Raw genomic sequence first — 17,771 nt, forward strand, 5'->3', positions numbered from 1 at the left:
AATCTGCCTGCAGTGCAGGAGACCTGGGTTCGATCCCTGGGTTGGGAAGATCCCCTGGAGAAGGAAATGGCAACCCACTCCAGTATCCCTGCTTGGAAAATCCCGTGGACAGAGGAGCTTGGTGGGCTGTAGTCCATGGGGTTGCAAAGAGTCAGGCATGACTGAGCGACTAACACACACCAGCTACTTTGTGCTGAGGGCTTCCCAGGTGGGTGGTGCTAGTGGTAAAGAACCCACCTGCCAATGCAAGAGACCTGAGATGGGGGTTCGATCGTTGGGTAAGGAAGATTCCCTGGAGGAGGGCATGGCAACTCACTCCAGTATTCCTGCCTGGAGAATCCCCATGGACCAAGGAGCATGGTAGACTACAGTCCATAAGGTCACAAAGAGTTGAAAGTGACTTAACATGCAGACGTGCACACACTTTGAAGCTGAGGTCACTCCTTGAAGCCTGAGAAAGGACCCCTCTGGGACAGCTCAGGTGGACAGGCTTTCTCTCTCTCTCAGCCTCCATCTGGTCCTGGGAAACTCTTACACACCTTTCAGAATATCCTAGAGATTTTTGAGAAACAATTAAGACTGTTCTTGCTCCAGGAGGGTTTTAATTTCTCATATTATCTCACTCAGTTCCTTTAGGAACGATCATATCCTGGGAACAAGGAATGTCCAATGTATCACTCCAAGAGTTAAAATCCAAAAGAGGGTTTGTATCTGTTGGTTGATTGAATGCTTGTTTTGTGTGGGTAGGAAGTGAAAGACTTTTCTTGTAGAACATACTTTCCACATGTTGAGATACCTTTGAAGACAAAATACAGTAATTAAATCTATGAATCCATTCAATAACTCAGCATATTCTTCAAAGACACAGGTGGCAGGCAGGCTGAGGTAATTTCAGGCATAGGGCATCTACACAATTGTGGAGGACACAATTCTAGGATATGGCGGGCTTTTTCTTCCAGAATTATAGTGTTTGAGATGTAAAACTGGGTATCGAGATGGTAGGAACTTACCAATTCCTGTTCTTGGTCCTGCTGCGGTTCATCAGCACACATGATTATTTCGCCCAGCATTCCCCCAGCTTTCCCTTTTCCAGGGGTTCCACAAGAGTTCCCACAGACACCAGACTCCACCATCACCAGCACCCAGCCCATCCTTCTCTGGCTGGGGCTGAAACTGTTTAGAACCTCAGCACACAGCTGGCCTTCAGTGGGCTTTGTTTTGAGACATTAAATAAGGTGGCTCTGGGACTTAGTATGTGCTCAGTTGCTCAGTTGTGTCTGACTCTTTTGAGACCCCATGGACAGAAGCCAGCCAGACTCTTCTGTCCATGGGATTCTTTAGGCAAGAATATCGGAGTGGGCTGCCATTTCCTTCTCCAGGGGATCTTCCTGACCCAGGGATCAAACCCAAGTCTCCTGCATTTGCAGGCAGATATTTTTTATCCCTGAGTCACCAGGGAAGCCCTGGGGTCTTGGTGCCCGGTACTAACCAGTGTGCTTGTGCACAAACCTGACCCTGAGGGGGACCCAGGAGATTTCTATATTGTTCACATTGCTGTAACTCAAACACCAAGCTCCCTCCATTTTAATAATATCTGAGTTCTCAAATTCCAGTGTTTTCTTCTCCTACCCCTCTCCTTGTGTGCTCAGTCCAGGTCGATCTCCTAGGTTTCTGTTCTGAAGTGTGGGTTTCCTCCTTCTTAGCAGTTCTTGCTGAAATGGAATTTTGCCCTTGATGCCCATTTTGGAAATTGAGATGCACTCCTGCTTGCTCACCTTCTGGGACTTTCAGATGTTGCTCAGAACCTTTCACTTTTCCTGTTTCAGTTGGACCCCTGGGCAATCCCAATCCCAAGGACTCTGTAACTGCTCTATTTGGTTGAACATCTGGCATCAGTGGGATCTCCCCCCTCCCTTTCCCCTTTCCCCACAGCTTCTGTGGTAGCCCTGCCTTGTTACACTGGCACATGGAGCCTGGGATGTAACAGCTCAGTTGGCCTGCATGGAGGCATTTACATATATCAGGAGCAGAAGAAATGACTACAGCCTCATGAAAATGATATAGAGGGGTAATGTTAACAGCAAGTGAGGAGAAGATTAAGAATGACTTGGGGTTGGCCACGCTATAAAGACAAAAAACCAAAAAAACACCCCAAAACAAAAACAAAACAAAAACCCAACCAAAGTGATAAATCAAAGCAAAGAAAATCTGATTTGAGGAAAAAGAACTGTCCAATATTTTTGTAAGTATTCCAAGAGATATAGTGTCCTCACTAAAGAAAAATTACTTAAAAGTGAATATCATATTGTACCAATGTTAATTTCTTAGCTTTGACAAATGTGCCATGTTATGTAAGATGTTAACACTGGGAAAAACTAGGTGAACTCTCTGCACTCTATTCGCAACTTTTCTGTATCTACAGTTATTCCAGAATAAGAAGTTGAAAAAAACACCACCAATGGAAACCTTAAAGTATTTCCATTAGAAATAAAGAACTTCTTTACCCTAAAAAGTTTAGATAAATAAAAATGGTTTTTGAAGGACATTTTAGAAACTCAGTACCTGGTCTGAATATGTATTGTAAATAGGTAGAGTACCATATAAATTCTGAAACAATTATTTGAGGCTTCTTGGTTTCGATTTTAGGAAACTCGTTCTTTCAGCAAATAATTATTGACCTATTATGGGTTTTGCACATTCTGAGATTATTCAGTCAACAAAACAGTTAAAGATCTCTGCTCTAATTGAGCTTACATTCTAGTGGGGTCAGAGAGAAAGAAAAAATAAATATAAAGGTTATAAATGAGTAAACTATATTGTGTGATTGAAGGTGATAAGTGCTATGGGGGAAAAGAGAGGAGCAGAAAAAGGGATGGCAGGAGGATGTATGGGGCTGGGCTGTGTGCAATTTTAAGTAGCATGAACCACACAAACCTCTTTGAGATGGGAGAGTGGAGCAAAGATGAAGGGAGCAAAGCATGAGGCTGTCTGGGGGGTGGGGGAAGCACCACAGCCAGAGAGAGATGTGCTAAGGTGGAGCCTGCCTAGATGTTCAAACAGCATCCAGAGGTGAATGGCAAAAGCAGTAACTGATGGAGAGAGATGTCAAGATGAGGTCAGGAAGGCAAGGGTGGTGACGGGTGGGGAGGAGTGCAAATAATATATGACTTTGAAAGAGATGGGAAGCTACTGCAGAAGAGTGACATGATCTGTCATGTATTAGAAGAATCATTCTTTACTGTTGTGTGAATAGGCTCTGGGTGGGCAGGGGCAGAGCAGGAAGAAGAGTTGGAAGGCTAATGCAGTGATCCAGTGAGAGACAGTGGTGCCTTAGGCCAGAATGAAGCAGTGGAGGCAGTGATGAGAAGGGGTGCTATGGCTTATTTCAGCTCTTGTGACCAACTGTTAAACTTTTAAGAAGTTTGCCAGCTAATTGTTAAAAATGCCATTATTACACATTTATTGGCTGTTCTGGGTCTTTGTGGCTGCTCTCTAGGTTCGGTGCACAGGCTTCTCATTGCGATGGTTTATCTTACTGTGGAGCATGGGCTCTAGGCCCACAGGTTCAATAGTTGCAGCATAAGAGGTCAGAAGTTGTGGTTCCTGGGCTGCAGAGCACAAGCTCAATAGTTGTGGCCTAGTTGCTTCAGAGCATGTAGGATCTTCCAGGATCAGGGATTGAACCCATGTCTCCTGCATTGGCAGGTGAATTCTTTACCACTGAGCCACCAGGGACACCCTAAAAATGCCATTATTAAAAACTAAATTATATAAAGTTACAGTTAGATATATTATATAGAAAGCTAAAGTATTAATATTAAATAGGCTTCCCAGGTGGCTCAGTGGTAAAGAATCCGCCTGCAGTGCAGGAGATGTGGGTTCAATCTCTAGGTTGGGAAGATTCCCTGGAGAAGGAAATGGCAACCCACTGCAGTAATATTGCTGCGAAATCTCACGGATAGAGGATCCTGGCAGACTACATTATAGTCCATGGGGTCGCACCCAAAGACTCAGACATGATTTAGCAACTAAAGAACAACAAAATATTAAATGCTCCAAACTTATAACTTAATTATTTTATCTACTTATTTTACTATAATTGTTTATTATCATCACTGCTTTTGAGCTTGTTTACACCTGTGCTATCCACATGGTGAAGGGAGTCTAAAATAGGGTGCTGTTGTGCATCTCTTCCAAATCTTGTATTCAGTTGCATTTGGAGTTTGTCAGTCATGGAGGCAGTATTTTACACTACAGAAATTGACAAACACTGAATCAGGGTTCCTTTTTAAAGAGAGCAGGTCATTAAACACTGCCCAATACACCCTTGCTTGGTGCCTTCCCAACTGAACTTAGAGTTGTGTACAATGCCCCATCCGATGCTTTCAGGTTCCCTTATTCTGTTATGTCCACACCCATAGAGGGCAAAAGTTTAGAAAAGAGGTTAGACAGGTATCGTTAATATTACAACCAAAGAAAGGAACATATTTCTCTTAGGCTTCATAACATGAATGCATGTTTAGTTATGAAAAATCACCCCACCTGTGATTGAATCTTCAGTGCTGGTCCCAACTTTAATCCCATAGCGCTTCGAAGATGCTCCTCTGTGAGTAATGGCAAAGTTTCTCCATCAATTGCATGATCTTTAAATACCTTATTAAACATAAAAGATGTCAACTTTGAATGTTTTTTTAAAAAAAATCTTGTTTTACATATAGATTTTCAGCTTTGGAGGAAACATTAGGACTGCTTGAGGATGACACAAAAATTGTAACATTTCTTATTTTCAGTTACTCTCTTTTCTGTGCTCCAATGGTGTGTTGTTTGTGTTGTTTAACAACCCTTGGAGTACATTGCAATTCCATGAAAGTGAAAAGTATGAAAGTGTTAGTGACTCAGTTGTGTCTGACTCTTTGTGACCCCATGGACTGTAGCCCACCAGGCTCCTCTGTCCATGGGATTTCCCAGGCAAGAATATGGGAGTGGGTTGTCATTTCCTTCTCCAGGGGATCTTCCTGACCCAGGGATTGAACCCGGATCTCCTGCATTGCATGCAGATTCTTTACTGTCTAAACCAGCCAATTCTCTCAATATAGAACTCAATTTCAACATGGAATAGTTCTTATTTGAGGGCAGGCCCAAGTTTTACTCACTGATGTATCTGTAATGCAGTGCCTGGTACAAAACATGTGCAATTGTCCTTGCTGGACAAATCAATGAATGAACAAATAGTCTGAGTGAAGGGATATGGGTAAAAACCATTTCAGGCAAATTTCAAACTCTCACATTTACAGACACAGTGCCTCTGTGCCCTGCCTTAGATGAGCAGTGAAGGGAGGAGAGGAAAATGCAAGTGAGAGCTGTTGATAACACCAGCAATTTCTGGGAGGGGAACCAACTTTAGTGAGGAAACAAGAGCAGGACTTGATCCTAAACACATTTGAGAAACACCTAGAAATAATTGTGCCACTCCTAGGGGTGGGGAAGGAAGCACTCACATCCTGTTGGTAAGAGATAATGAGTCAGTAAAGTTTGGGGTCTTCGGGTTTATGTGGCTTCTTGGTACCCACGAGGGAACATTTGGGATTATAAAGTATGAAATGCATGTAATATTATTTATTACAAGAGTGGTTATTATAAACTGCATATGACTGTGAATCACTTACTGATTAAAAATAGCGAGTTCAAACAGATTCAGTCCATCAAAAGTCAGCAATGTAACATTCGTTATACAAGGGATTTCATGTTTCCGGCTATCAGAATTTTGTAACTCCATTGTACCAGTGGTTGATGTGGCACTTGATAAGTGGCACAGATAAATTTAAAAAGTGACTTACCTACAGTTAATGACTAGTAATAAAATAATAAGGTTATACTCCTTGAGTAGGAAAAAATAGAACAAATATTTTTAGCAGGTATGCAAAAGATAAGTGACTTGAAGAATACAACTTGCCTCATAAGTAACTTGAGATTTTGCTTTCTCTAGAAGCCTCAGATATAATGATGAAATTAGAATATATTGAGTACTTAGAAGGTGTCAGGCACTCATTAATACAATAGTACTTTGAGAAAGTATTATACTATTATCCCCATTTACAGATGAAAAAACTGAGACACCAAGGAGAGAGGCAACTTGTCCCAGGTCACGTGTCCAGAGAGTGGAAAAGCCGGGGTTTGAACTTGTACTTTCATAAGCTATACTCTTAACTACTACTCTGTGACTTTTCCATTGGTCCCATGAAAAGAACAAAGGGAGAAAGAAAGAGGAAAGAAAAGAAAAGAAGAATTTAAAAATTAACAGCATTACACTGAAGGAAAACGTCACAAAATAAGATCTGAAAACAATTATCTCTAACATCAATTAATTACAATGTAGTTAAATCATAATGTCCTTTTCTTGCTTTCTTTTCCTTTAATATATAAACCGAAGATAATGATGTCAGATTTAGTTGGTACATTGTTGCTTGGAATTGTGTTATTAAAATCACTTGAAAAAGTAAATTATATACTTGAAAATGTAACATTGACATAAACCTCAAAAACTTGCCAACCCACCATTTTTATCTCTGATTTTCCCATTTTTATCACTGATAAGTGATACTGGTTTTACTTTCCAACTATCCTAGCAGTTCATTATAATTTAAAAAATAGTATTTATCTATCAGATTGAATTATATGTGTAGGCATTTTAACATATTGCCCTAGCACAAAAATGGAATTTTGAAATAGTTAATTTCCTACTTTTCAAATGTATTTCCTTCTTGTCCTTTTTAGACTAAAGTACATATTTCTATTATTATGACAAGTAGCCTAAAACTTGTGATACAGAAGTACATGCCTCCAAAATGTTTGCTACATGGATGAATAGGACATATAGTAGATATCTCTCATTCTTCTTGGATGTTTGACCTTTGAACCTCCTAATTTTGGGAGAATCCCCGCATCTCAGGAGTCTTGAGGAGACTGAAACTAAAGCCAGACACTGGCTTTCCCAGCTTTCCCTGAAGCTGGGGTGTGGGCACATGACTCAAGCTCCATCAATCAGAGGCTTCTGTTTCAGGAGAGCCAACGACATAAAAAGGAAGAGATTATTAGGAATGCTCTTTGGGTTCAAAACTAAGTTAGAACTCATTATGAAGGAAGTATATTTCAAAATGTCTTATTTAAAAAAAGAAGTCAATTGACTTTAAAAAAATATTTAAACGTTACGTCACCTGAGCATAGTCTGAACAACCCGGAAGGCCGCTAATGAAGTTGTACACATCGTTCACGGTCCATTTCTGAATGTCTTCATTCAAAGATAGATTTTCCTTGGTTGTAAGCAAGATGTGTGTCCCTTTCAAATGGAAAGGAAATTATTTTGTGGGCAAGGGTGAAGCTAAGAGTACAGTTGTATATATAGTTACATTAATTGCCGCATATTCTATTACCACAGAGCAGCTCCTTGATGTAGATCTATATGTAACCCCCTTAAAAGCTACTGAGTTACTGAGAGATGATTTCTAAAAAAGCTTAGCTGTCTCCTTTCTTTTCTTCCTCTAGAGGATCTTTAATGACTGCCTTATCATAAACAAAAACAAAGTTCCAGCTTCTCTCAGATTTCAATAGAAATACCCTGTAGATTTCATTCTCCAGATTAACACCATGTTCTATGATGTTATATATTTATGATGCTCTCTAAGCCATACAAGAATTAGCTCTATCTTCATCAAAATGGCAAATTAATACTTTGTCAGGGAAACAAGCTGGTGTGGTGGCTAGATTACACATACCCCAATCCCTGTGTTTTAAAATATTTTTATCTAAAGAAATTCCAGTTTTATATTTTTTTAATCTAAAAAATTTCTAGAAAACTATTCAGTGTGTTTGGCAGGGGATAGTGTGTTAATACTTATAGGTTAAACTGTATCATAACAATAATGAACATTGAAAGAGATTCTGTTTGTCTGTTTTTTCTGTTACTACACTTATATACAGGGGAGATTGAATCATACTTCTAAGAAAGAAGCCCCTCTATTTTGTGCTGAAGAGACTAAATTAGATTAAAATTTTAATTAAACATTCTGGTAGGTTTTCCCATCCTTCCCCATATTTATACCTTTCTAGACTTCACTGAAAATTCTCTATATAATAATATATAAAAAGAGGTACATTTCACTGTTATGGCTGATTGGAACTAATGTAATAAGTTTTTCAAGAGGGGGTAATTCTAAGTAGGATGGATAAAAAGAAACACAATGGTCACAGATCACTGTGTAATAATCTCACGGACCTGACAACCTGTGGTTCCTGAGGATTGGCCTCTGGACACCTACCTGGCTGAGATGATCGTCGAGCTGGGGGGTACACCCCATTCTTTTCTCCACAGGCTGCCAAACCATGCTCAGAGGGCTTCTCCTTCCCGTTGTCCCAAGCCTTTTCTTCCAGGGGAGTTCCCTGAGCTCCCCAGGGCTTTCTGTGGCTGGGCTCCAGCTCTCCACAGGTGTCAGCAAGAGCTGTAGTTGGCTTTCCACTGGTTTCACCCAACGTGTGATTGTCCAGAGCCTCCATTTCTGGGTCTTTTGTATACTCGTTCTCTTCATAGAGAACTGCATGGGCTTGGCCTAGGGGCTTCTCTTCTACTTGACTTTTAGAACTCTCAGTGTCACTGTCTAGAACTTTCTGACTCCCGGTACCTCTCCTGAGACGACGACATTTTTGCCCCCAGTTCTCTGTAAAGCGTGGACCAGTCGCCACTATCATGGGGTTTCCCTGAAGGTTTCTCAGGGTGCTTCTGTGAAGGTGCAGGTCACTGGCTGGGAGCATGCCCCTGCCGTGGTAGGTGGCTGGGCCCACAGGGATACTGGAGCCATAAATGAATGGGATCCCTAGGCCTGCTAGTCCCTTAGAATTAACTTTTTCTATTCTCCTTTGCTGGTAAATGGCATGCATTTCCATTTCCATCCTAAAAACAAAACAAAATATTTTATAAACCCAAGAAAACCATTAGAAAAATACTTTTAATGGCCCTCTGCCTTCCCTAATGTAGTACCTCTGGTTTTCCTGTAAGTCTTTAGGCCATTTTTCTGAAGTTTGTTGGGCATAAACACAAATCTCCCTGAAAGCCATTGGAGGGAGAGTTTAGAGTAAGATCAGAGGATGAAAGGTTTGGCTAAGTCTCACAGTGGAAGTCCAAGGCCGGTCTTTAGAACATTATCTCTACTGGATAAGGCAGTTTTAGCAGGGATGGGGAGAACACAACACAGAGTAGTTTCTTGCCAGAGATTAATCCTCAAAGAAACTAAAGTCCTGGGAAGAAGGTTTTAAATGTTGCAGTACAATTTTAGTGAGACTCAAGAAATGCAGTGGGTCTCAACTGCTAAAATTAATGACATGGTAAGGATAGGGGAAAGGAGGAGGAGTGGAGGGTTTGTTGGCAATTTTGCTTACTTTACTTTACTTATTGGTCATCACCTGAACCCCTTAGTGCCCACTGATGAGAAAGTTGACTCTGATGTCTTTTCTCACCCACAGCCAAACGCTGGTCATTATTACTGTCTTCTCCTGATTGCTGAAGGCTGCTTTTAGGCTAATGAGGGGCTGTCTGGGCTCTGATGGCATAGTTTGAAGTGGGATTGGCAAGCTTGACTCCTATCTTCAGGCAGAATTGAAGTAATTTAAGACAGCATTGCCAATATGAATTTCAAAAGAATCATAGGTAGGCATTTAATTATGAGACATCGACTGATTATTATGATCTATAAACTTAGCTTCACTGTGTAATCTCTAATCTTGCTTTTATCTTTAACCAACCCGTGTACATGTTTGTATATGTCTCTTTTTGTAGTATTCCTGAAATACTTTTTGAAAGTAATCAGAATGTGTGTGTATATGTATATAATCAGTGAATATACATACACAAACCCCCGGAGAAGGAAATGGCAACCCACACCGGTATTCTTGCCTAGAAAATCCCACGGACAGAGGAGCTTGACAGGCTGTAGCCCATGGGGTCACAAAGAGTCAGACACAACTGAGCGACTAAACAACAATGACATATACACAAATGTAACGACATATACAAAAACAACAGTATACAAATATAATAAATGAATGAATATATATAAAAGTATATAAATAACATATATATGTATTTATATTAAATGAATACACAGACAAGTGAGTGAATAGAAAATAATTAAAACAAGATTGTTACATTACCTGGCAGTATGCTGCCTTTGAATCATTTCATTTCTTCTAGCCATTGCCTTTACGGATTCAGGTGGCAAAATGCCCCAACCTTAAACAAGAAAACCACCATCCCACCCCATGAACAAATTAAAAATATCCACTTGAAGATAATAAAAAGAAAATATAATGATTTAAAACAGTATCTGCAAAAAACTACCAACTGAGCACAATGTTGGAAATGATGTCAATTCATGACTGTCAGCATCTTAGAGTCACTTTGGTGATGGCATGATAACACTAAATAATTTTGGGGGGAGCGGCTGTACTGTATGGCTTGCAGGATCTTATTTCCCTGATACTGAACCAGGGGTCCTGCAATGAAAGCACCGTGTCCTAACCACTGGACTGCCAGGAAATCCCCCAGATAATTTTTTTAATTTAAGTATGGGTCTCATAACTGGCAATGTTTTCCAACCATACTTCAAAAGGAAAAAGATGAAATTAACTATGGATCTCTTGACTACTTGCTTTCGAAGTAAAAATTGATGACTGTTTTGTGGTTTTTTTGGGGGGTGCAAGAAGAATTAGTTGACTTAAAAAAAAAAAGTAACTAAATGCTTCCTGATGTACTGAAATCCCTGGAAATAAATACAGTGATTTAAGGGGATAAAATACGAAGTTCTCCATGTTGACTTTTTGGTGCAGCTGAGGCAAATACTTTTTACAAAACAATTTCAATGGAGTTGAACAGCAATTACGTTCTTTGTGTCAACCTTTCAAAATGTCTTGAAATAATGACAGCGTCATCAGAATTCAAGGCTCTATTCTTGCCTGGTAACTTCATGTTTACACTGATTTTTTCTTTTTTCTTTCTCTGGATTCCTAACACATTTAGAGTCTATGCTGGTGCTTCTCAAATAATCCATGGTGAAGGATTATTTTTTTCTTTTAAAATTTCCAACCCATCATGGACTCTTTAAAAATACATATATGATGTTTTAGAAAATTGAAATGAAAACAAGAATGAACACAAGCACAATTTGAAACGATCAGATTAATAGACATAAAATTACCCTGTCAAATGGCTGTAAAAGTTTCTAAACCTTTCTGTCTATGCATTTATTGTTCAAACACTTCTCAGACCAGCATAGGTCTACAGACCACACTCTAACAATAACAGACACACAAATGACACTGATATACATAGTTTTGTTCAATGATAGTTTTTCATGTATAAATCTGTTCTTCCCAACAAGAGGGCTAGTATCATGAAGGCTAGAACAGATTTTATATTTGCCTTGCACCAAGCTAGCAGAGCTCTTTAAACTCCTGTTAATAAGAACCTATCTTGAAGTACACCATACTCTATCTATTTTTATGAGATTCTTTCTCAGTTGTAAAATTCAGAGGCTAGATGACATAACCTCTAAAACTTCTTCTGACTCTAAAACTCTATGTTTTTGTAGTTCAGTGGTTTCAAGATATGCTCCTTGAGATAGCAGGCAAGCATGAAATTGCCAACCCATGGGCTAATCCCCAAGGATGCAGAGAACGTCATGTAAAAAGACCAGTGCAGAGGGCACAGGTCTCATCACCTAGATTTTAGCATCCTGTAAAATCTGGACTCATCAAATCTATTTCAAGTTTCTTTTTCTTTCTTAAATAGTTGACATCAAATTTAGTGTAGTCCAGTTGTAATAACACACTCTTTACCTAACATCCCAATTTTTGAAATTGATTCCTGTCTCAATTTCTCTTTTGCTAACTTAACTTAGTAGCTCATTTTCTATAGGACTGAGGCCCTACCTTGCTCTTGCTTGTTCTCTTACACATCAGCCTTGGGGTGGGAGACTGACCTCTGTACCTGGGACAGGTTGTCAGCCTGCCTGTTCGTATCCAACTATTAGCAGTTTTTGGAGTTTTAACCACTAAAAAACTCTCTCTGGGTCAGCAATGCAACTATTTCACAGGTCTGCTTATCTGTTACCTATAACTTTGGGCTATGTATTCCCTGGGCTTTTGCTGCCAGAGGGGGCTACCATCCAGGTTCAGCTGTTGGGGCTGTCACACCCAGTGAGTGTGTCCAGTTTCAGATCTGACCCTTGCTCAGACTCATCAAAGTGGATCCATGCACTGTGGTATGTAATATGCTCAAATCCAGGCAGGCCTGCGTCTTCAATGGCCCTGGCACCAATCATATTTCTTTTTGTCTCGGGCTTTTTACTCACATTACTCCTATCAAGAGTTGTTGGAATTGGAGAACCGGGGCAAACAGAAACTCACTGAATACAGTTTTGAGAAGATAAGATGCATCAGTTTCATCTTCAAACTTGTGAGGAAATTCTCACCTCTTATTCTCTCTGGAGCCCCACATTCATGTTCTTGTTGACACTATGCTGAAATTGCTCCTATTTAGATAATTAATGACCTCCGCAAAGCCACGTCTAATCATATATTCTTGGTCCTCATCTTACTTGATCTCTGAGCTGCATGCTTGACACAATTGCTTACTCTTTCCTTAAAAGCACTTTCTTCTCTTGGCTTCCAGGCCTCTATCCTTCCTGGGTTTTCTCCCACCCCACTGGTTGCTCCTTCTATATCTCTCTTCATCTTCTAGATCCTGTTGGTGTGTCCTAGGGGTCATCCTTTTAACTTCTAACTCATCCTTTTTAACTCACTTTACAAATGATCTCATCGAGTCTCATATATACTGATGATTTCCAAAATTATATTTCCAGGTTATCTCCAGATGTCCTCTCTAGACTGCAGCTGCCTTCTGGACATCTCCTATTGATTGTCAGGCAGGCATTGCAAATGCCTGTGCTATCTCTCCTACCCCAAAACTCTTCCTTTCACAGTCTTCCTCAACTCAATGAATAGCAACTCCCCCTCTCCCATTTCTCAGCCAAAATTTTTGATGTCTTCCTTAACACTTCTCCTCTTCTCACATCTCACATCTAAACTCTGAGCAAATCCTGTTGTTTCTCCCTCCAAAGTATTTACAGAATCAAACCATTTCTTACTATTCCTACTGTAACCACCCAGGGCCAAGCCATCATCATCTTTTGACTATTCTAATAGCCCATCAACTCCCATCAGTTTAACTCCAGAACTTGAATCCTATCAAGTCTGTCCCTAACACAGCAGCCAGAGTGATCCTGGTAAAATGTAAGTCAGACCATGTCATTCCTTTGCTCAGATTCCTCAAGAGCTTTCCCTGTTCTCCCAAGTAGAAAGCAAGTTCTTACTGGCCTATCAGACCAAGTATAAACTGCCCCAGGGCCTTTTACTCTCAGATCTCATCTCCTTATGACTTCATCAGTTCCTTGTAAGGTAAGACAGATATTAATTGCAGATTTTCATGTTATTCATCAGTAAATTGATGGTTTGAGGAGTTAAGCAACTTACACAGTGGTGGAGCCAAGATTTAAACCTAGGTAGTAATTGTAGAAACTATAAGCATTATCACCATATAGTTTCACCTCCAAAATTTAGCAATAAATTTCATGGCAAGCTTAATGCAGCAATTCAGTTCACAGTGGTTCCAGAGATGAGAGACATCAGTTTCTCATACCTGAATAGACACGATTGGACAGCAAGTTTGGCATGTTTGCATTTGCTAGAGCTGAAGATCCAAACTGGGAAGGAATACAAAACTGTCTTGGGTCAGCTGGTGCTACAGTAGGAGGCAATAAATCTCTAAGGAAAAATATACAAAATAGGTAAAATGAAAATGGATTTGTACAAAATTTCCATTGCATAGGCAGTGAGATTTTTTTTTTAAATTGCCATATGGGATTCTATCATTTCTTCCCCAAATGAAGTATGAAAGTCCTGCAATCTCTATTGGCTTAAGAAGAAATATAATAGGAAAAATGGGGAGGCAGGACTCTAGTAGGGAAGGGCTGACTCACCTGACAAAATAACAGAGAAAGCAGGAAAGTTTTAGGGATGTTAGGGAAAAAATGATCAAATCAAATCAATACCAATCTTTGATTTTTCATGACTATATACTGTTCTTGACCGTAACAGTCTTTCCTCATTTGATGAACACACTCTGGCTTGAGTTTTGCCATCTGGAATCAGTCACTATCTGGATGGACGATTTACCAAACTTCAGTGGTGTCTAGAAATCCAACTCTATTGTTCATGCTCTGTGAACAAGTATAATAATGAATTTTACTTCCTCCCCAGATTCCAGAATATATATCCAAAAGAAAAGAAGATAGGAAGGTGCCAGAATGTATAACCAAAATACTAATAATTTCACTTTTATTGCAAAGAAAGATTTCTTCCATCACAGGAAACCTAGGATATCACACTGTTAGGGACTGAATTGTGTCCCCTTCCAAAATCCACATGTTAGAAGTCCTAATCACCCCATGTGACTCTGTTTTGGAGATAGGACCTTTAAGGAGGTAATTAGAATTAAATGAAGTCATAAGGGTGGAGCCCTTACCCAGTAGGACTGGTATCCTTATAAGAAAGAGAAGAGACACCAGAAGTGCTTGCCATACAGAAAAAAAGGCATGTGGGAACACAGTGAAAAGGCAGCCTAGTCTGCAAGCTGAGGAGGGAAGCTTTGGGAGAAACCAAACCTGCTGGCACCTTGATCTAGGACTTTTAGCCTCTAGAACTGTGAGACATAAAATTAAGCCACCCAGTCTGTGATATTTTGTTATGGCAGCCCTAGCGCACTACCCATCCACATTTGTACCTATGCAATGCCTTTCACATGGCAGGTGCTCATTAGCTATTTACTGAGAGATGGTGTCAAAGAGGCTTCAGAGGGTAAGTGATGGGAACTTTGTTGAAGATGTGGCCCCCAGACTTTCTACACCACAGTTCCTTGAGATAACATTAGACTATAAGACAACACTGAGGTTAAAGCGTTTGAAAACTTAGTAACGTCCATTTTCTCCTTAGACCAGAATATCACATTGGAGAGGAATACCTATCCACACTTGGAGGTTCAAATGGTGAGGGAATCACTGGAATTCTCTGCTGCCCTGATGCTGGCAGTAAAGGGTTCATGGCCATCATTGGATTTATCATCAATATCTCTCGCCACTGATGGAGTTCTAAAAAAAATAAATAAAAGATAGATATGTTCACATAGACCTCCATTTTTTGGCAGACTGAATTCTTCTTGAAATGATGAACACCTTTTGTATTTTCCCAATACTTGGGAAGACTAGCTACACCGAGCTTTCAGTTACACAAAAACCCCTCGATTGTAAGCACCCAGATACAATTGTTGAACTCTGTGTGGCCTTGGAATTTGTTGGAGAGTCCACAAATACCATACTATACGACGACCAGTAATAAAATTAAACCAGTTTTGCAAGATTCCAGAAATACCATTTTCTTTTATTACAACTCATTTTGATTTCTATACTTCTTGAGGCACAAATGTATGCTCCCATATGTTAAATTTGAAAAGATTAAAACAGAAGAGAGGAGGAAAATCTTCCTAAGGGCCCCAAAATACATCTAATTAAAGTGAATAGAGGCTGATTTCACGAGACTGTGTCTAACTAAAACAAGTTATATCCAAACATATAATATATAAACACAAGCTTTCATAACTTTATCTACAACCTAGTGATCAGAAAATGTGACCATTGTAAAAGAGATAAAATTTTGTCTTATATTTTCTTGTTAATTATTAACATTCTTTGAATAATTTAAAATATTAAAAGAGTGCTAGTCAAACAAGTCACTTTAGCTTTTTCATCCTCAATTGTTACTTTTTAAAATATTGAGATAGACAACTGTTTTTGAAAAAAAAAAAAGGAAATTAGGAAGAAAATGTTTTAACTTTTCAAAGTAGTGATGTTTCTTTTTCTCTTTCTCGTGCATATATTTAATTTTTAAAATAGTTAATACATTCATATGATTCCAAAACTAAAAATAACATGGTATTTAAGTAGGCAATTGGGGCTTCCCAGGTCGGGCTAGTGCTAGTGGTAAAGAATCCGCCTGCCAATGCAAGAGACACAAGAGAGATGTGTTTGATCCCTGGGTTGGGAAGATCCCCTGGAGGAGGGCATGGCAACCCACTCCAGTGTTCTTGCCTGGAGATCCCATGGACAGAGGAGCCTGGCGGGCTATAGTCCATGGGGTTGCAAAGAGTCAAACATGACTGAAGTGACCTAGCACGCTTGCATGCAAGTAAGCAATCACTTCTTCGGCTTCTTTTCTAGATCTAAACCTACTGATCAAATTGGAAATTCAAGTCCATAGGTCACTTAACATTGACTTTCACCATTCATAAATTTTTTCAAAAGTTCTTTATGTGGATTTATTTTCATTGTGTATCTGGGAGGCCAATATAATTTCCTCTCTGACAGTGGCCTCAGGGTAGTGACCAGTCAGACTCAGGATACAAATATCTGCCAGATGCCTGCCAGCCAGGGTGAGATGCCAGGAAAGAACACAGGCCAGGTGTATCAGCTGTGGGCTTGCATCTTTGGTGAGGACGCTGTTCCGTGGCTTGGATCCTCCATATCTGAGGTTTGGTGCACAGCCATCGTTTTCCCCATAGTTCATTATACAAAAGAACAATGGCCTAAGCCAGGCTGCTCAGTTGGTACTAAGTGGCCCGGGTGTAGTGGGCTCTTCCAGTTTTTGGAAAAGTAATTTTAATAAAGGCTTGAGAACTCTGTTCTTTCACTGTGGGAAAAAACAACAACAATGCAGGACACAACTTGATGTTTCCTTTTGAAACATTACTGAACATTGATTTGTGTCATGAATTGACAGATTCTGGTAGAAGTTTGAACTTACCTACGAGTGAGACAGAATCTTTGAAGCTACAACATACCATGATCATCTTGCATGTTATGAGATGCCTGAGACAAATTTGGAAGGAGAACGAAGAAAGGGAGCAGTACAAAATCCCTCCAGAGCAAGCATTGCCTAGAGGCTGACCACCCTGCTACCTTACACATGTTACCACAGGGAAGTGCCATGGAGATTAGTTAACCAAAAATTGGTGAGATCATCTCACTTTGGCATTCCTCCAAAGCAGGCTGGGCCAAGGACTTGAATGCAGGTAAGGTGTGCAGTGGTAAAGAATCTGCCTGCCAATACAGGAGATGCAAGAGGGTTTGATTCCTCTGTCAAGAAGATCCCTGGAGGAGGGCATGGCAACCCACTCCAGTATTCTGGCCTGAATTATCCCATGGACAGAGGAACCTGGAGGGCTACAGTCCATGGGGTCGCAAAGAGTCAGACACGACTGAGCACACACACACACAAATACATAGTCACAATTCATTGGGAGGGGAATCCCAGGAAGCCTATATGAGGGAGTGGGTGAGTGAGACTAGGGAGGGAAGAAAGCCCACAAGAGGTGAGTTAAAGTGTGAGTTACCACTATGGGCAAACCTGCTGGGAATACTCTAAGGGAAAAAAATTGTGTACACACCTCATAACTGTCCCAGTGAAAGACGTGGAGTTGGCCATTTACCCTTTGATTTCTTTCTTTCTTTTTTTTTTTTTTACCCTTTGATTTCTGTCAGCCCCTGCTAGAGGGCACAATTCTCCCTTGCACCCAGGGTATGTCTAAGCTAGATCCAACTAGCTCCTACAGTGTG

At 40.1% G+C, this 17,771-nt stretch overlaps 1 protein-coding gene across 1 annotated transcript; it reads right to left on the reverse strand.

The window, feature by feature from the left end:
* Positions 1-619: 619 nt before the first annotated feature.
* On the reverse strand, positions 620-15,210 carry SAMD7 (sterile alpha motif domain containing 7). Its single transcript, XM_005908155.3, has 7 exons — positions 15,125-15,210; positions 13,745-13,869; positions 10,201-10,279; positions 8,316-8,944; positions 7,215-7,336; positions 4,543-4,653; positions 620-796 (listed from the first exon to the last, which is right to left on the reverse strand). The coding sequence occupies exons 1-7, from the start codon at positions 15,208-15,210 to the stop codon at positions 620-622; spliced, it is 1,329 nt and encodes a 442-aa protein (XP_005908217.3).
* Positions 15,211-17,771: the final 2,561 nt, after the last annotated feature.

Source organism: Bos mutus, chromosome 1, assembly GCF_027580195.1.
Source record: "Bos mutus isolate GX-2022 chromosome 1, NWIPB_WYAK_1.1, whole genome shotgun sequence".
NCBI classification, from domain to species: domain Eukaryota; kingdom Metazoa; phylum Chordata; class Mammalia; order Artiodactyla; family Bovidae; genus Bos; species Bos mutus.